This window comes from Stylophora pistillata, chromosome 1, assembly GCF_964205215.1.
Source record: "Stylophora pistillata chromosome 1, jaStyPist1.2, whole genome shotgun sequence".
Lineage (NCBI taxonomy): Eukaryota > Metazoa > Cnidaria > Anthozoa > Scleractinia > Pocilloporidae > Stylophora > Stylophora pistillata.
Genome location: NC_142519.1, coordinates 8,828,735 through 8,848,367, shown reverse-complemented (window position 1 = coordinate 8,848,367; position 19,633 = coordinate 8,828,735). Strand labels below are relative to the sequence as shown.

General features: G+C 39.8%; 2 protein-coding genes across 2 annotated transcripts; both read left to right on the top strand.

Moving 5' to 3' along the window:
• The first annotated feature begins 1,121 nt into the window (after positions 1 to 1,121).
• LOC148741142 (uncharacterized) lies at positions 1,122 to 6,645 on the top strand. Its single transcript, XM_088734435.1, has 4 exons — positions 1,122 to 1,196; positions 1,765 to 1,842; positions 2,254 to 4,280; positions 5,022 to 6,645. The coding sequence occupies exons 2-4, from the start codon at positions 1,767 to 1,769 to the stop codon at positions 6,471 to 6,473; spliced, it is 3,555 nt and encodes a 1,184-aa protein (XP_088590561.1). The 5' UTR covers positions 1,122 to 1,196; positions 1,765 to 1,766; the 3' UTR covers positions 6,474 to 6,645.
• A 4,466-nt stretch (positions 6,646 to 11,111) lies between these two features.
• On the top strand, positions 11,112 to 16,762 carry LOC148741141 (uncharacterized). The gene is made up of 4 exons (XM_088734422.1): positions 11,112 to 11,169; positions 11,624 to 11,704; positions 12,403 to 14,420; positions 14,996 to 16,762. The coding sequence occupies exons 2-4, from the start codon at positions 11,626 to 11,628 to the stop codon at positions 16,457 to 16,459; spliced, it is 3,561 nt and encodes a 1,186-aa protein (XP_088590548.1). The 5' UTR covers positions 11,112 to 11,169; positions 11,624 to 11,625; the 3' UTR covers positions 16,460 to 16,762.
• The last annotated feature ends 2,871 nt before the right edge of the window (positions 16,763 to 19,633 follow it).

The following is a 19,633-nucleotide window of genomic DNA, read 5'->3' as shown; positions in this document are numbered from 1 at the left end:
ATCTTAGCCAACCTCATACACTAGGCTGATGTGTAGGTTCTGTTTTCATCTAGTGCAGTCTCTGGACTTTCCCCTACATCTTCACAGACACGAAAATTGGTTGTAGGGTCATAAGAGATCAAAAAGTTTAAGGTGAAAAAATTTTTTTTCCATATAGTAGACAGTGGCTCTAGCCACAAAAAATGATACGAGGGTGGGGGCGGGGGGGATTTGTGCTGGTGAGAGAAACTAAAGTAATATCTCATTGACTATGAGAAGCAGGTTGAACGTTTGGTTAGGAGTTCGCTTGTTAGCTGTCGCTTTTCAGTTCGTTGGCGGTACATTGTTCAAGAGTGATGTTGTCCTCCTTCTAGTCAATGAACTGGAGGTGTACCTATCCCCAAATGAAAATTGCCATCAAATCCGCTTCTTATCGAATCTAGGTCTTAATCATTGGGAGCTTCATCATAAAAAGAATTTGAAAGAGTAAAACGTTTTGGAAATAAAGGTTCTTACTTAAAAGCAGCAGGTTGTCCATTTTTCGTGATCGTTATGGCCAACCCGTGACGTAATTCCTGCTAGTACGCTTTATGATTCCTTGGACTTACAGCATAGTGTTTATTTAGGAATAAATTTTTAATTGTCAACATTTCTCCCATAGCCTGAGCTCTCCTGTAAGCAGGTAATTAATTCGCAACAAAGGCAAACATCTTCCAAGCATTTCAATCATTTTTTTCTGCTGTCATACTCTCCTGATTCTATTGAAGTCTCGTATACAGTCCTATTAAAGTAGATTTAAAGATGAGTAAACTTTGTCACCTCACGCATAAACTCTGCTCTCTAATGTCAGAAGCAGGTTATCGATTTATAATGTCTCTTTCTTGTCATCTCACAAATAAACTCTGCTCTCTGATGTCAGAAGCAGGTTATAGATTTATAACTATGTCTCTTTCTTGCATTTCAATCGTAATTTTCTGCTGTCATACCCTCACGATTCAATTGCCTCACAGGAGATTTAGTAATAATATGTTACACAACCAATCAGAGCACGACCAGATTTCCTTTACTAAAATGTACAACAATTTCCACTGAATGATAGCTTGCTTTAAAAAGAAAAGTGGTTAACTATTGGATACACTTTGTCGATACTAGGTTTCGGCCGAAACAATATCACAGAAAAGGAAGAAGATCGGGAGAAAATATTGCCTTCAGAAAAGGTGCGTTCAGCGGATATTTTATCATGGACTTTTCATTGCATGGTTTTTGGTTACCTACGCATTACTTTGATCTCTCTGTCTACTGTATTTGGGGCAAATGCCTCGTAACATTCCATCTTCGCAAACTTCTTCAAAACGTTTTGATAGACAACCTTTGATGTTCACTGAGTCAATATAATTTAATGACTTTCAATAGCAGTCTCTAAATTTGGCTTTTTAAATAGTATTTTTTACATTTTTTATCATTTTATATTTTTTAAATCTATAACGAAAGCATTTGATAATTTCTCCAGATACCCTCCCGTATTTGAAAGACGTTTATTACACCCCCAAAAATATGCAGGAGGTTTATTGAGGTGGATTCATCACCAAGTATGAAACTCATTATATATCACAATGATAACGCCCAGTCAAACTCAGTGTCCAATCACCCAATCATACCAATCAGCGTGTAGGAATATTTTCTCACGAACCCACTTTGATTACCTTAGACCTGCTTTCTTGGTAAAGTAGTCTCTTTGGGAATCGCCCACCTTAACTCCTCATCGTTATCATTTTCCGATTTGAGGCATGTCCGGAAGAAGAAGTTTTTGTCTGGTTTTTGGGCTTGCACTCGTCCTAGTGGGGTTTACAACGGCTCAAAACGGTACGTTTTAAGTAAGTTAGAGCTTACTGCATATATCATACAACTTCAATGTTTAGTAAGTTCAGGATCGTACAGAGATAACTTCCCTTTCTTGTTTTAAAACCGTGTTCTCAATTTATCTGCTGTTTGCAGACTTCTAAACACAAGCCTGTTCGTTTATCCATGTCCTAAACCAAAAACTTGGTGGGTTTTTAAATTCCCGATGTACTCTGAACCTAAATTTCAGAATAGAACTGAAAATCAAAATTCGATCAACGCTCTCATCTCAACCCTTTCGCCACTGAACATTTGAAAAAAATTGTCTAAGTTAAGCCAAATGTATTCACAGTGGTAAAACGTACATTAATTGTTGCAGTCTTTTCTTCATGGTGGTATCCTTTAATCATAATATTGTCTTGGCATTCATTGTAGAGTGTCAGCAATTATTAGACTTTGAGGAGGAATCACAAGAAAACTGCCTGAGACGTATACCAGAAATGAGAGGGACAATAACATTCCCAAAATCGGTAGCCAAGCTCGGCAAAAGGTCACTGAGATGGGAATCTGGCACCACAGGAGTATCACGACTGAGGTACAGCAGGCCCCGATCCGCCCGCATCACAGGAAGTGAATTAAGTCGAGGAGGCGTGAAAATATGGATCTACAAAGAGACTGCCTCATCCGGAAGGAGTATGCAAGTGAGATTTAGAGACACTGTACGGGGAAACCAAGTTGGATCGTTTTACATCAATTTGGAATTTAAGGGGTGGCGAGGAATATGGGTGTCCTATAGAGAATGCAGACGTTACGCTCACAGCCTCCACTCTCGAGCAGCAATTGATAGAGTCGATTTTGTTTTGAGACATCACGACACAATATACATCGACATGCTTCACTTTGTGAGAGGAATGTCATTTCAGTCTCGCGACAAAATAGTTCCACCTTTCACTAGATTCGGCTCACGATATGATTCAAGCAATTCCTGGCAGCAAAGCTACCGTTGGAGTCAGAAGGATCCGACTCCTCTTCCAGAAACGGTCGTCGCTGCAAAATCCTTGAGTCTCACTCACATCGAGAGTCGCTTGAAAAACTGGTATTGCGATCAAAGGGAAACTACCTATGACTTCTCTGGAGAAGCCAGGAAGCGTTGGGATAAACTGGCGAGTAGCATCGACGCTGCATATTTGGAATACAATAGACTTGAATTCAGGAGCCTAGACTCAGGAGAGACAGTAATAACCGCGCCACCTTTGTTTTGTCGTGGTTGTGACAATGGAACACGAAAGTATTCCCCGACAGATCCAACAAGAAAATTCAGCTTCGTCCAAATGCGTATCATGCTACCTTTAGCGATAGAATATTATCTAAAATCCCGCCCCGAGGAAATTTCCCGGACTGTGAAAGAAGAAACTACTAAGTTGAGCTCCACTAAAAAAGGCGATGTGGACCGTGCTATTGAAAGGATTTGTGGAAAAAATGAAAACAGGCAGGATGAGTTTCGTAAGTACCTCGAAAGTCTGAGTAAACCTTACAAAGAGGACCAAGTGCGCAAAATATTGAATGAAGAAAACAAAAACCGCCTTAAAAGAGTATTTAAACTGCTTGATTACATTGAAGACCAAGGATGGGCTGACGGGAGTGCAATAGGCTCTCTGGATCATGAAATGAACCGAGGTGGTGCAGGGTACACTCACACTCTTTTCTTGCTGAAAGACGCCTTGCATGGGGATCCTAACAACAGAGCAAGACTTTTGAACTTAATAAATACTGCCAAGTGGTATAATGATTTTGGTGAAGTTTATCAATCGTCTTTCGAGTTTAGTGGAACAACTGCTGACAGAATGATCACAATAATGTTGTTTCGGCTCATGATTGTGTTGATAATGCCTGCTGAGTCGGATGTGGAAAAAAAGGAAAGGCAGAGGGATATGGATGCTCTGAAAAGATGGATGGATAATGCCCTGAGTATCAACAAAGCCTTTGGAGGAGTCATCAAACCTGATTATACAGGCTTTCATCACATGACATTCTATGCATCTGCGTATGCTCCACAGGCATATCATACAGCTGCGCAAGTGCAATACCTCCTAGAAGGAACGGAATTTGCACTGTCAGATGAGTCGAAACAAAATTTACGCGAAGCCCTTGAGACATTAAGGCTGGTAGCAGTAAAGTATTCAACACCAAGCAGTGTCGGTGGACGTTTTGTAGACTATTCCAAGAAGGTTTTGATAAAGATTCTTCCAGCATACGCCTACATCAGTGTTTCCCATCCGTCTGGGCCTCTGGCATCGACCCCTGCTGAAGAAATCTCGGTTCCTGCTGTGAAGAACGCTGGGATGTTTTTACGTTTGTACCAACCTACAGACGAGTTTGTTAAAAAGTACTTGGAAGATGGAACGGTTAACAGGGGAAAATCGTATATGAACAGTCTTGGATCACTGAAAATTATATCGACCGTGAGTTTATTAACTGAACGTTGCTGAATGCTTATCATATAGTTGCTTACCTCGATCTTGAAGGATTCTTATCAGATTTTTTTGTAGTGTAAGGAATCACATTCCTATCGGTAAAACAACAATGCGGTATTGGACACGCTACACCCCTTTTTGAGACCTTATTTTTGTGGTAACCAATAACTTGGGAATTTCGTGACCTTCCAGTTTGTTACAGGCCAAGTATTTGAAATAATTGATACAAAAAGGGAAAAAGGAGAATTCAACGCGAGTTCATCCTTTTTCATTGCAATTCCAATGCGAGACTTCGTCGAAATTGGGCTTAATATGATTGTGTTGCTTCACATTAAAAAATTGATCTCTTTGATATTTCGATGAAAAACTTGTTTGTAAGTAACGATTCAACAATAGATATGTTGCTATCTAACGTCCTGCATTTTGCACAATACACTACTTTGTTGGGACTTGTAACTCTCCTTCGTGCAATACAACACTACACCGCAACCTTATAACGATAGGATGAAGGACCAACGTCTTAAAAAACAGCTTAAAAGAGAGTTGGAAGGCGTATTCTTTCGAGATATTGATAGCCTTAGATTTTTATAACCTTATAACCTGAATTATAACCTTATAACCTTATAACCTGAATTTTCTAGCTCAGATTTTAGCTAAACGACTTGGTGCAAAGTTATGTTTTGATTTTAAGCTTCTTTGCTGATTTTCTTCTTTGTTTCTCGATTATAGGTCTTTTCTAAAGGTACATCTCCTGAGCTCTCTCCTGAAGGTCATTGGTCCAAAAACTTTGCAGCTCTTTCAGTTCATCGTCGTAAGGACTGGGCAGTGACAATAAAAGGCTTTAATCGCTTTGTCTGGGACTTTGAGGGATCTACAAAGGGAAAAAAAGAAAATGTGTTTGGTACCTATCAGAGTCATGGTTCAATGTCAATAGCGAACAGCGAAGAAGCATTGAAGGCTCACGATATAAACAATGGATGGGATTGGACAAAAATACCTGGAGCCACAACGATGACCCTTACTCTTGCTCAGACAAGGGTGAGCAGAGCAAGAAACTTCAGTCCCAACTCCTTTGCTGGAGGAGTTTCCTACAGAGGATTAGAGTCTTTATCCAGTGGACTATTTGGCATGGACTTTAACCAACCAAATTACAGATTTACTTACGCAGACGATCCCAAAATCAATCTCCACTTTAAGAAATCTGTTTTCTTTTTTCAAAACGTGTTGGTCTGTCTGGGAAGCAACATTACCGTAAACAGAGGTCGGGCAACACAAGCGCAAACGACCCTTTTCCAAGACAAACTGATAAGTGACAGCTCGTTCATTAAAGTTGATGATGAGCGAAAAGATCATTCAACTCCTTTTAAAGCCATTATCCCAGTTTTGTCCCCATCTTCTCCGGCAAAGGAATACACAACTCTGGTGGACACCAAAGGCAACAGCTACTACATACCAAGAGCAAGTGCACCCAATCTTAATGTTCATGTACAAACACAAAACTCGCAAACAGCCTCGGCTAAACCATCCAGCGGCACCTACGGAACTGCCTGGCTTGAGCACAGTGGACGAGATGGAAGCTACGAGTACGCTATTCACATAAATACTCCTTCATATAAAGGCTCTGCTGACTATTATTGGAAAAAGCAGGAAACTGATAAAACCATTAAGCTTTACAGGGTTATAAAGCAAGACGATGAGGCTCATGTGGTTCGATTTGAAAGATCTCCTGAACGTAATACCATCCGGCGTCCACTCTATGGTTACGTGTTTTTCCAGGCGACGTCATCTATCCCTCTTCCTTCCTGGGGGGTTGTTACAGCAGTAGACAGACAGTGCAGGATCATGGCTGAAGAAACTTTCGAGGAGCTGTATTTAAGCATCAGTTACCCCGACCTTAATTTCCCTGGTTCTAAAGTCTTGCGAACCATTCGCGACATTGGAGCTCGGGAGAGGTTCCGAATAGAGAGCGATGAGATCCAAGTCGTAGTCACCTTAGCACGCACTGTGAGCACTATTCTTCCAGAACTACCCAAGGTACATGGTTCTCCAACTGGCTATGAGCCAAGGGTTCACGTGGTCAGAACAGTAACCGAGAAACCGAGCCGAGGAAACAAACTGGTCTTTGCCAATTTGAAGAACGGATTCAGCGTGGAAGTTAAACTGACGAAAATAAATTGTTGAATTATTAGCGGATTAATGTGGTTACTTCCATGGAAACATATCTACGTCGTTCTTTGTAAACATATTTATGTATTTCAAATACTAAACAACATATTTGATTAAGATTATAATTAACAACAAGAAATATTTATTCCACATATAATGATAAATTAAAGGAGTTTGCGTGCTTTGAGTTGTATACGTAGATTTGGTTGTTTCCTAAATATGTTCCGAAATTTTTCGAGGGAGGAAATTTTTTTGATTGAAAATATAAACATAAATGACCCTTGGACTTTAGACTGGGAACCAATGCATTGGCGACTCTTTCGAAACTATTTTTCATGACTGCCCGCGCATAGCTACTCATACTCTTACAGGGGTATCGAGTGGGTCAATTAGTCAAAATAAGACAATATGAAATTGTGACATGACTTATGTGTTATTTTCACTTTTCCACAAAACTAAACTTTTCCGTATTTACAGTAAAAGAAATCTCTGCAAACTCCAACATTACTGTTTACCTCTCTGTGATTACGATTCCCGGATGTACAGTTCAGAATAAGTCTTGAGCCCCATACATCATGACAGTGAGCTCCTATCCCCACAATACAGTTTGAAGGTATTGAAAATAGCCAGATTCCTACTACCCTTAATGCACAAGAGAATTTACTGAAGAAGCCAAATAGAGGCTTCTATGTGCTTTTGTTACAATCCGTCTTTCACGCAGAGAAAGCAACAGCTATGAAGCGAAGACAAACAACAAGACTGCTAGTTTTGTGAAACGAAGGAAACTCCAGCATTTTTCCTTTGCAATTTTTTTTTTATGTAGAGAAATTAGAGGGACTCGGATTTTAGGAGGAGATATAAAAGCGCTTCAAAGTATTGATTGTAAGTATTGATTGTAACAGCCCTGCTGTTGACCTAACTCGATGTTATGGTGTGGCTGTGAAAATTGTATGTTGGTCGCAAAAGTATCATGATTTCGACAGGACGTAAACATGCTCTAAGGCCGGAAAACGAGTCGATTTATTTGCGTGCGAATTGGTAAAGGTGGAGCGAACTCTTTTAACAAATGGTAAACACCACAGCGTACACTATTGAGTTATGGATGCACGCGGGAGGTTGCTAAGCAAGAAAGAAGCGTAAGAGTCGCTCGAGGCGCTAGCCGAGAGCGACTCTAGCTTCTTGAGTGTACGCTGTGGTGTTTACCATTTGTTTTATAATATAACATTGATACATTGTAGCTAAAGAGTTCCCTTTTATTTAACAAATCTTACGCGACCAGAAAAAACAATCGCACGCGGAAAAATAGTCTTTGCATTTGCTCACGTCAGCAGCGTACACCCATGGGCAAATGGGGGACGCTAAATTGACTAATCAGAGCGCGCGCTTTACTTTGGTTATGTTATAATTAACGTTAAGGGGAGAACTCACAAAGGTGATTGGGGGCGAACTGGCGAATTCACTTGTTACTCCGTTCAGCAGCTCCCTGTTGTGCCCACCCTTCAGCAGCACCCCCCAAAATTAAAGCAAGGCGTTCTAGAGGATTGACATAGAACGGGAGATTATAATATCTTGTTTCTCATTGAAAGTCTAAGTAAAACGCTTCCTTTTTTAAGACTCAAATTCCATAAAATTTGTTCTAGCTACCTTCAAAGAGAGTCTCTTTGCTCTCAACAAATTTGACAGATTATCCAATTCACAATTTGGCCATGTTCGCATTAATATTAATATGTCAATTTTTTTTAATTTCAGCAGAAAAACGTGATGTATTAGGGAGACGAAACTGAATGAACTGATTTTTTAGCTAAGACCCGCGCTGCTATTTCTTAGAACTAAGATCATGAGATATCTAATCAAACCCTAAAAGGGCACCGGGACTTTCGAGAAACGGGATCCCTGGCCTCCTTCCTGTGACCTGGCAAATTCTCTCTATTTCTTAATTTTTCAACCTCTAAGCAACCTACGTAAATGGTATTCTAATTCTCGACTCAAATGACAAAATTTTGGTGGTAACCCGAATACCAATGAACTAAAACTGGGACGTCATGGGTGTGAGGCTAGGATACTAGAATTATTTTTCAATATGGCGGCGTCCGTATTCTAGTTTTGAGCACTTTTAAAGACAACTTTGGAGCGATTAGATTATCATTTTGAGATCATGTATACAACATGCTACTTATGAAGAAAAAAAATGCTGGACGAATTCTCTTGGATTCAGTAAATTTTCACAAGAAAGGCAGGCTGATTTTTTTTTCTTCAACCCGGTCAATTCGTGGGGTTTGGAACATAGTTTTCCTCCCACAAGCTAAAAAGTCAAGGAAGAACTCCTAACAATTTTCTATAAAAAGTTCGTGTCGATTATGTGTTGGCCAGACTCACATTCTCAGCTGAAAAGTAGGCCCTATTTTTATCTTATGTAGTCTCTGGCATTTCCAGTTCATTAGAGATTAAGTTTAAAATAGTCTTTTATAGCAGGCTGTGGTTTTAGACACAGAAAAATGGTGAAAATTGTGTTAGGGAAAGGTTATATCTCATTTATTAATCAGAGTTCCTTCTGTAAGAAGCTGGTTGCTCGTTTAATTCAAGGTTTACTGGTTAGCTGACGCTTTTTCGCTGTCCATGACCTGTTTTTGTAATGCTATGCTCCCACACAGCAATGAATAAGATAGTACTGAAAGGTTACTCATTTTTTTCCAAATGTTGCGATGTTCGTGCCCCTTTTTCTTTTAGCACATCTAGAGACAATTTTAGAGCGGTCAGATGACTCTTTGGAAATCATTGTCAAAATATCAACATGTAAAGAATAGAAAAATGCTAATTGATGTTATTTACTAGTGCTCGAGATATTTTTGGTAACAAAGGCAGGTTGTTTTTTTGACCTTGTCAATTATTTGGATTTGAAACACAGCTTTTCTGCCCTCAAGCTCGGGTGTGCTACTCTTTTAATTCTAAGGCTTTATAGTCAGTAAAGACGATTATGAAATGTGTAGCGAGACACCGAAAGCGTTTTATGGCTTTTACTGAGTTGTTCTCTATGGGATTTAATTTGTAACTAGATGGCTCACTATCTTAGTGTGGACCACACGATACTGCATTTTAAAGAGCTATATTTCACACACTTTTTCACACCCAATTTTATTTTTGTTTTCCTATATACTTACAAGATATTCCTTTAACCCGCAGATAGCAAATGAAAATCGAGGCGGGTCAATTTTTCTTCGTAACGAATTAATTGATATTACACTGGAAAGCGAAAATAGAGAAAAATAACATAAAAAGATACACAAGAAAAGAAAAAAGAAGGAAAATGTAAGATGTTCATAGATATTTAAATCAAATTATCCTTGAACTGATTACAAATACAAAAACTGTTTGCTGATCTTTTTTTTGGATAGAAAGATGATATTCATTGTCTAGCAAATGTGGGACAGTCATACGCGATTCATCCACCAGGATCGCATCCCATGAACCTTAGTGTCCTACCATGCTGTTGTCCTGCATTTTTAAGATTGTTCACGATCACGCTTTAGTAATTTGAGTATCAGATTTCGAATCTGAACTGCATGTTAAGAAAAAATTCAAGAAGGAACTGTTAACAATGTTACTAGAAAACTTTAATGCAGATAACGTCTTAGCCAAACTCATGATCACGGCTGAAATGAAGGCCCTCTCTTTATTTAATGCGGTCTCCGGCATTTACAATACATTTTTACAGACATGGCAAGTGGTTGTGAGTTCATAAGAGATCAAAATGTTTTTGGTTTTTTCTTTTTTTTATGGCAGACACAGGTTCTAGCGACAAAAAAATGGTGGGGAGAGAAATTTGTTAGTGGAAGTAACTTTCAACTGGTAATATCTCATTAGTCACAATTTCTGCCGTGAAAAGCAGGTTGCTCCTTTCATTTGGAGTTTTATGGTTATCGCTTTTTCGTTAATCATGCAATGTTGCAATGCTGCCCTCTTTCGAAAAGTGAGTAAGAAGATCGTGACAAATGTGAGCCACCTTATGAAAAAATTTATGATATCTTCCAGTCGAATCTGTTAATTCGTGGAAGGTTTATCTCAAAAAGAATTGGAAAGAGTTTAACGTTTCGTTAGAAAAGTTTCTTAGCTGATTTTTGTAATTAAAAGTAGCAGGTTCTCAATTTTTCCAGATCGTTACGGTCAGTGACGTAATGCCTGCTTTCACGCTTTACGATCCCATTAACTTACAGCATACTGTCCGGTAAAAGCAGATTTAGAATTGGTTTATCGTTGTTATCTCCCTCATTTCTTGAGCTCTCTTGTATCAGAAGCGAGTCATCAATTCATAACCAAGGTAAACATGTTCTACACGTTTTAAACATTTTTCTCTGCTGTCATAATCTCCTAGTTCCATTGAACTCTTGCATACAGTCCTGTTAGGGCAGATGTACAAGTAAACTTTGTCACCTCACACAGAAACTCTGCTCTCTGATGTCAAAAGCAGGTTATTAGTTCATAACCATATTTCTTCTTGCATTTCGATCGTAAATTTCTGCTGTCATCCCCTCATGATTCAATTGTCTTGTAGGAGACTTAGTAATAAGTTGTTACACAGCCAATCAGAGCACGACCAGATTTCCATTGCAAGACTGCACAACAATTTCCACGGGATGATAGTTTGCTTTAAATAGAGAACAACTTAGAATGTAGAGGAGGGCAATCAACGGAGGGTTCCCTTCTGTCAGTACAGGTAAGTTCAGTAGTTTATTGCTTGGCAGTTTTTTTGAAGTGCTAAACTATTTGATATACTTTGTCGAAATAAGATTTCGACGGTAACAATATCAAAGAAAGGGAAAAAAAAATCGGGACAAAACCTTGCCTTCGGCAAAAGTGTGTTAAAATATTTTATTGTAGACAGTTCATCCCTGTTTAACGTATTTGGGGCAAGTACTTGGTAAATTGCTCCTCCGCGTACGCTGGACAACCTTTTAACTTGTATTCTTATCTTCTGATGAAATGGGTTTATTCCAAGTAAAATGTTAATTTCGTTTGTTGAATAGGCCTTGATTCAGGAATTTTGTCTCATGAACCGACTTTGATTACCTTACCGATTACCCTCCTCGGTAAAGTATAAGAGAAATATGTCCCTTTTTGAATTACTCATCTTCTTTATCCGCCTCATGTCTATCATTTTCTGTTTTGAGGTATGTCTGGAAGAGGAGAGTTTTGTTTGGTTTTGACTGGGCTTGCACTCTTGCTGGTGGAGTCTGCATGGGCTCAAAACGGTAGGTTATATTAGTAACTTAGGGCTAACCACCTTAATAGCGTGGGGCAGAGCCCCATACCCATGGAATATGGTCAACCTCTTTTCGTTTGGTTGTCACGTGACTGACCGTGTGTACGTTCGTATGTATGTGCCTTCAGATTGCACGGGAAGGGTAAAGGAGACTATCAAAACAGAGGGAGGGGTGTCTCAGGCGAGTCTTGGCAAATGCACATCTTTTATGTTATCATTAATATTACGAGCTTGGGAGCTCCGCTTTTAGGCTTGGCTAAATCTATATATTATTCCATATCGTCAAGATCTTACAAGGATCGTTTTCCTTACGAAATAATCATTTAAACTATTCATACAAATCTTCCATTGTGGAAATTATTTTTTTTTTACCTCTATAACATGTTCAAAATTCATGTGCTGTTTTCATACTGATAAAAGGCCTATCTCTTTATTCGACTCCTGAAAGAACAATTTCTCGCGTTTTTAAATTCTCACTGTACTCCTAGCCTAAATGTTAGAAACGAGCCGAAAATCATAGTTTGCTCAGCGTTCTTATCTCGACCTTTGCGCCACTGAAGATTTGAAAACAATAAAATCCCTTATGGTCAAGCTGGACGTTCATGTTGTGATAAAAAGTGCATTGTAGCGGTCTTTTCTTAGAAGTGGCGTCCTTTTATCATAATGTTGTTTTGGCATTCATTGCAGATTGTCAGAAGCTATTAGATTTCGAAGGGACATCACAGGAAAACTGCCTAACATCAACGGGAGGGACAGTAACTTTCCCAACATCGGTGGCTAAGCTCGGCAAAAAGTCACTGAAATGGGAATCTGGCGCCAGAGGAGCATCGAAATTGAGGTACAGCAGAAGCCAATCCGCACGCATCGCGGGAAGTGAATTAACGAGTGGAGGTGTGAAGATGTGGATCTACAAAGAGACTGCCTCATCCGGAAGGAGTATGAAAGTGAGATTTAGAGACACTGAACGAGGAACCCAGGTTGGATCATTTAATATTGAATTGGGATTTAAGGGCTGGCGGGGAATATGGGTGTCGTATGAAGAATGCAAACGTATAGCCAACAGCCTCAAATCTCCAGCTGCAATTGATAGAGTTGATTTTGTTTTGGAACATCACGACACAATATACATCGATATGCTTGCCTTCGTGGGAGGGATGTCGATGCAGTCTCGCGACAAAATAGTTCCACCTTTCACTAGTTCCGGCTCGCTATATGATTCAAGCAACTTCTGGCAACAAAGCTACCGTTGGAGTCAGAAGGCTCCGACTGGCCTTCCTGCAACGGTTGTCGCTTCAAAATCCTTGAGCCTCACTCATATCGAGAGTCGCTTGAAAAACTGGTATTGCGATCAAAGTGAAACTACCTATGACTTCTCTGGAGAAACCAAGCAGCGTTGGAAAAAACTGGTGAAGAGTATTGACGCTGCACATTTGGAATACGATAGACTTGTCTTTAAGACGCTCGACTCAGGAAAGACAGTGATAACCGCGCCTCCTTTGTTTTGTCGTGGTTGTGACAAGGGAACACGAGCGTATTCCTCGACGGATCCAACAAGAAAATTCAGCTTCGTCCAAATGCGTATCATGCTGCCTTTAGCGATAGAATATTATCTTAAATCCCGTCCCGAAGAAGTTTCCCGGACTGTGACAGAAGAAACTAAAAAATTGAGCTCCACTAAAAAAGGCGTTGTGGACGGTGCCATCATAAGGATTTGTGGAAACAATAAAAACAGGCAGGATGAGTTCCGCGAGTACCTCAATAGACTGAGTAAACCTTACACACCAGACCAAGTACGCGAAATATTGAAAAAGGAAAACCAAAACCGCCTTGAGAGAATAATTAAACTGCTTGATTACATCGAAGATCAAGGATGGGCTGATGGAAGTGCACTAGGCTCCCTGGATCATGAAATGAACCGCGGTGGTGCTGGGTACATGCACACTCTTTTCTTGCTGAAGGACACCTTACATGGGAACAGTAAATACAGATCAAGACTTCTGAACTTAATAAATACTGCCAAGTGGTATAATGACTTTGGTGAAGTTTATCAATCGACTTTCGAGTATAGTGGAACAACGGCTGACAGAATGATCACAATAATGCTATTTCGGCTCATGATTGTGTTGATAATGCCTGCTGAGTCGGATATGGAAAAAAAGGAAAGGCAGAGGGATATGGATGCTTTGAAAAGATGGATGGATAATGCCCTGAGTATCAACAAAGCCTTTGGAGGAGTCATCAAACCTGATTATACCGGCTTTCATCACAAGACATTCTACGCATCTGCGTATGCTCCGCATGCATATCACACAGCCGCACAAGTGCAATACCTCCTAGAAGGAACGGACTTTGCACTGTCAGATGAGTCAAAGCGAAATCTACGCGAAGCCCTTGAAACAATGAGGCTGGTAGCAGTAAAGTATTCAACACCAAACAGTGTCGGTGGACGCATTGTAGACTACTCCAAAAAGATTTTGATAAAAATTCTTCCAGCATACGCCTACATCAGTGTTTCCCATCCATCTGGACCTCTGGCATCGACCCCTGCCAATCAAATCTCGGTTCCTGCTGTAAATAATGCTGGGATGTTTTTACGTTTGTACCAGCCTACAGACGAGTTTGTTAAGAAGTACTTGGAGGATGGAACAGTTGACAAGGGAAAATCGTATATGAACAGCCTTGGATCACTGAAAATTATGTCCACCGTAAGTTTTGAATTCATTAACTGAGAGTTGCTGGATGTTTATCCACGTAGTTGCTGACCTCAATCTTATGAAGGAATTTAGTCAGATTTTTTCTTAGTGCAAGGAATCATATTTCTATAAGTTAAATCACTATAGAAGTTTGGATTCGCTACACCCCTTTAAGAATCGTGTCTGGGCTCATTGTTATAAAGAATAAAGAAAACTCATTGCAGTTCCGATGAAAGACGCGGTCGAAATCGCGCTTTAAATTAAAAACTTGTTTGTGTGTACCAGAGTATTACGATATAACAACAATTATGTTGCTGCCTACTTTCCAGCAATTAGTGCAATACAACACTTTAGTGTTACACCGCAGCCCCCTAAAGAGACAAAGAAGCACCGACTTTCTATAAAAATGAGAGAACTTGAAGGGAATTTTGCTCGAGAGTTTAAAAGTCTTCCCCTTTAATAATCTCGTAAAAATATACTGTTTTTTTTAAATATAGTTATATTACTTAACCAAATGCTTGATCAAAAGTGTATGTTTTTATTTTTAGCAATTTTGATGATTTTATGATTTTTTTTCTCGAACATAGGTCTTTTCTACAGGTACATCTCCTGAGCCCTCTCCTGAAGGCCATTGGTCCAAAAACTTTGCTGCTCTCTCAGTTCATCGTCGTAAGGACTGGGCAGTGACAATAAAAGGCTTTAACCGCTTTGTCTGGGACTTTGAGGGATCTACAAAGGTAAAAAAACCTGAAAATGTGTTTGGTACCTATCAGAGTCATGGTTCAATGCTAATAGCGAACAGCGAAGAGGCGCTGAAGGTTCACGATATAAACAATGGATGGGATTGGACAAAAATACCTGGAGCCACAACAATGAGCCTGACTCTTGCTCAGACGAGGTTGAGAAAAGCAAGAAACTTCAGCCCCCGCTCCTCTGCTGGAGGAGTTACCTACAGAGGGCCGGAGCCTTTATCCAGTGGAGTATTTGGCATGGACTTCCGCCAACCCAGGTACAGTTTTATGGAAGCGAGCCACCCCTTTCCCAATATAAAGCTACGCTTTAAGAAATCTGTTTTCTTTTTTCAAAACGTGTTGGTCTGTCTGGGAAGCAACATCAACATAGTAGATGGCGGGGCAACAATGGCTCAGACGACCCTTTTTCAAGACAAGCTCACAAGTGACAGCTCGTCCATTAAAGTTGACGGTGAGCTCAAAGATGATTCAACTCCTTTTACAGCCACGACCCCAATTTTGATCCCATCTTCTTCAAGTAAACCAAAGGAATATACCACTTTGGTGGATACCAAAGGCAACAGCTACTACATTCCAAGATCAAGTGCATCCAATCTTAAGGTTCATGTACAAACACAAAACTCGCAAACGTCCTCGGCTAAACCATCCAGTGGCACCTACGGGACTGCCTGGCTTGAGCACAGTGGAGGAGATGGGAGTTACGAGTACGCGATTCACATAAATACTCCTTCATATAAATTCTCTGCTGACCATTATTGGAAAAAGCAGAAAAATATAAAAAACTCTAAGCTTTACAGGGTTTTAAAGCAAGACGATGAGGCTCATGTGGTTCGGTTTGAAACTTCCCCTGAACGTGGTAACATCGTGGTTCCAATCTACGGCTACGTCTTTTTCCAGGCGAACCCATACACCCCTCTTACTTCCTGGGGACTTGTTGAAAAAGTGGACAGACCTTGCAGAATTATGGCTGAAGAAAATCCCAGGGAGTTGTTTTTAAGCATCAGTTACCCCGACCTGAATTTCCCCGGCAAAGTCTTGAAAACCTCCGGCGATATCGGAGCTCGGGAGTTGTATCGAATAGAAAGCAATGAGATCCAAGTTGAAGTCACCTTGGCACGCACTGTGAGCACTACTTTTAAAAAACCACCCAAGGTACATGGTTCTCCAACTGGTTACGTGCCAGGGGTTCACGTGGTCAGAAGAGGAACCGAGGTACCAAGCCGAGGAAAAAAACTAGTCTTCGCCAATTTGAAGAACGGATTCAGCGTGGAGGTTATATTAACGAAAATAAATGTCTGACTAATTAGAAGACTAGCGCAGTCACTTCTATGTCTACATTTATACGCACTTTAGTACTATATAATATATTTGATTGAAATTGTAACTAACAACAGGGAAAAATAATACCTATATTACACACCTATTTCTAGACTTGTACTCTTGTACTATACATGTGGGTAATAAATGATGGATGAAAATGCCAGAGAAAGTTTAATTTTGATTTTTCACAGTTAACCACAAAATCCGCATAGCCATTGAGTATCTTCTAGTGTTCGGCAGAGGGAGAACGAAGTCATTAGTGGTGTCATTTGCTGATTTGCACGACTGCAAACTTTGAGCGCTTTTACCTGGAATATTAGCACGATGGCATAAACAGCCTCATTGAGCTTGGTTCCCAAACAGGGTGGTTGTTGACGTTTTCTCCGATTCTTTGAATGCCTGAGTTTTCTATTGATTCTCTAAGTAACTTTGCTATCTGTTTTCACAAACCACATCTCGCTTTTTTGGCGACAACTGCCTTGTCTAACAGCTGAGAAATAATGGCCAGTCATGCTAACGCCTAAAACTGCTTACCGATGAGAATTTTAAAGGAACATTTTCCATCGGATGGGAACCTATGTGTTACTCTGAAAACGTAGCATGTCAGATTTATAACCATCCCCACTGATTTTATGTATATTCTTAAGAAACTTTGCCAATATGCATGCAGTCAAGATTTGCAGCCGGTAGGTCTAACTCCTAGACATTCTTTTGTATTAAGGTCAATTTTAGATGGACTATTTTCATGTCACCATCGGTTTTCCGGGCTGTGTTATCAGTTTTTGCTCTTTAATGAAGATTGCATCTTATTGGCTAGCGCTCTTTCCCGTTTCACTCTAATCGGCATCAACTCGTTCATTTATAACGATGTACCTTCCCTATTTTCTTGAATCTTTTCCTAAAATTCAAGCTCACCAGATCAAAATACCACTTTCCGTCCAAAGTTAATTGAGCATACTGATGAGTATCTCTTTGTTTTTATTCGAAATTTTTGGTCATTACTCTCTTATTGAAACCCCTCGCTTTATATAATTCCTTGAGTAGTTTCGTCGTCAAACTTTTGCAATGTTAACAATTCTAACTGAGAAAGTTCTTCCTCTTCAGTCAAGTTAAATTTTGCTGAATCGTGTATTTCTGAAGTGGGTAACAAAGTTCGATTGAGGCATATCTTTCCTGTAAAAGTAAGTAAACTGAGTAAAGAGCGTAAGTTTCTCAAGAAACAGTGGTGCTGTGTCGGTGGGGGAGTATAACAAGGTAATTTTAGTTATATCAACTGAGTTGATAATGTAAATGGGTCATCGTAAATAGTTTGAAAGCTGACTTCTCGGGCGTTTGCCTTTCGTCAGAGCGAATGGAGGAATTGTGGGCTGTGTGTATGTTTATATGCAGAAAATTGAGCTACGCTATTGGCGGGAACATGGTTTGTAAGAAGAAAAACAATAATATATAAATTAGTTGAATGAAAAGCGTTCGTTGATACCGTGAGGATTAAGAAAGCAGATTTGAAAAATAAATTTTTTTTCCAGAGTTTATTTATTTATTCAAGGATTTATACAAAGTACTGGTATATAAACAATAGGACATGAGTCCCCTACTAGGTTTAAATACCAACCCAACCCTCAAAAACTACGCATCCTATCCCCTCTATCCCCTAAATCTAATACATTTACACAAAAAGAAGACAATAACTAGAAACTAACAGCTGCAAACCAAGTGGGTATTTATCCGAGGACATTTAGGACACATCATTTTAAAAGTGCGATAATTTTCGCCATCGAAGACATTTAAGAGTCTGTTAAATTAAAACTCCTTAAGCTTGCGCTTAAAAGAGCCAAGGGACTCTGACTGCCTAGCATCAACTGGAATATTGTTCCACGAGGGGATAATTCTAATTAAATAAAAGTCTCGAAAAGTAGATGTTTTGCTCATATTTAGTTTTGCGGCTTTCCGGACTGGCTCGATGAAAGGAAAGGCCGCAGACTGCCATGTGCTGCTTAGAATGATTAAGCAGATTAAGTGTCTAGCCACTGGTTTGGATGCGTCCTTGACATTCCTTTCTACGTCGCAAAGGTGTTCTCGGAATCGGTCGATTAGTTATCTTTCTATTTCATCAATGTATATCCTTTTGCAATAAGTGCAAGTTGTGTCAATAGATGACATTGCTCATGAAGTGATCAGTTATCTCAGTAAATCGTTTAGGTCGTTTTGTGACGCCTGTAGTGCTGACTACCAATCAATTTGTCGGACGCGGTGGTGGCCCGCTGGAACGACGCTTGAATAACCGGTACATTGACTCTGATTTTATCGAAAACTCAGGGGCAATGTGCCAGTTTTTTAATAACGGTGATGGTATAACACTGATGTTTTACCATCAATGTTATACCATTGTAAGCCCAAAACGGCGGAAATCGCTGAAAACCACAATGGACACGCAATGAGTGGGTAAATTTTATCGATCTTACGTGCAAATGTTCACAATTCGGAATTTTCAGCATTGCAGTTCGACCATATTTTGTTCCCCATGCTATTCCATACAACGCGTTCAAATTCTCAGCGGTTCCTCGCGCAACACCGCGTCACACAACGCGTGACGCTTTCATTCATTTTAATAGATTAAAATCTCTTGCTTTATCCCGAGAAGCCCGTGCCGTGGTCACGAAAGGAAAATACCGACCGTATTCCAAACACTCGCACATTTCACCCTCACAATCACGCAGTTAAATCCATCATTCTTTAAAACGTTAAATTACTTCAGAACGATTCAGAGACTGGTACTTTTTTTTCGCAATCTTTACTTATTTCATTCAAACGCGACAAAAACGTCGGCAACTTTTTGGTCATAAGTTCACTATAAATGACCACCTTGGACATGCGCTCGCTCATGATGCAAAAATTTTCCTTTCATTTATAACCTTGAGGAAATATCGGGATCCAAACGATGATTACTTTGTCGTTATCTCGTGTTGTTTTTGATTCCTTATCTTTGGTGAACCTGTCGTTAAGATATCGTCGAAAACTGCCATTATCTGTTTCCATAATTTGTGTAAATGGGAATAAATAAGAGATCAATAATACATACTTTCAAAAGTATCAAATACTTCTGGACGTTTATTCATGCGAGTGTTAACTTAGTATCTAACTTTTCGATGTGTC

Coding starts and splice junctions, on each gene's coding strand:
- LOC148741142 (XM_088734435.1), top strand. CDS start 1,767: ATGTCCGGAAGAAGAAGTTTTTGTCTGGTTTTTGGGCTTGCACTCGTC. Junction 1,843..2,253: donor GTTTACAACGGCTCAAAACG/GTACGTTTTAAG, acceptor CATTCATTGTAG/AGTGTCAGCAATTATTAGAC. Junction 4,281..5,021: donor CACTGAAAATTATATCGACC/GTGAGTTTATTA, acceptor TCTCGATTATAG/GTCTTTTCTAAAGGTACATC.
- LOC148741141 (XM_088734422.1), top strand. CDS start 11,626: ATGTCTGGAAGAGGAGAGTTTTGTTTGGTTTTGACTGGGCTTGCACTC. Junction 11,705..12,402: donor GTCTGCATGGGCTCAAAACG/GTAGGTTATATT, acceptor CATTCATTGCAG/ATTGTCAGAAGCTATTAGAT. Junction 14,421..14,995: donor CACTGAAAATTATGTCCACC/GTAAGTTTTGAA, acceptor TCTCGAACATAG/GTCTTTTCTACAGGTACATC.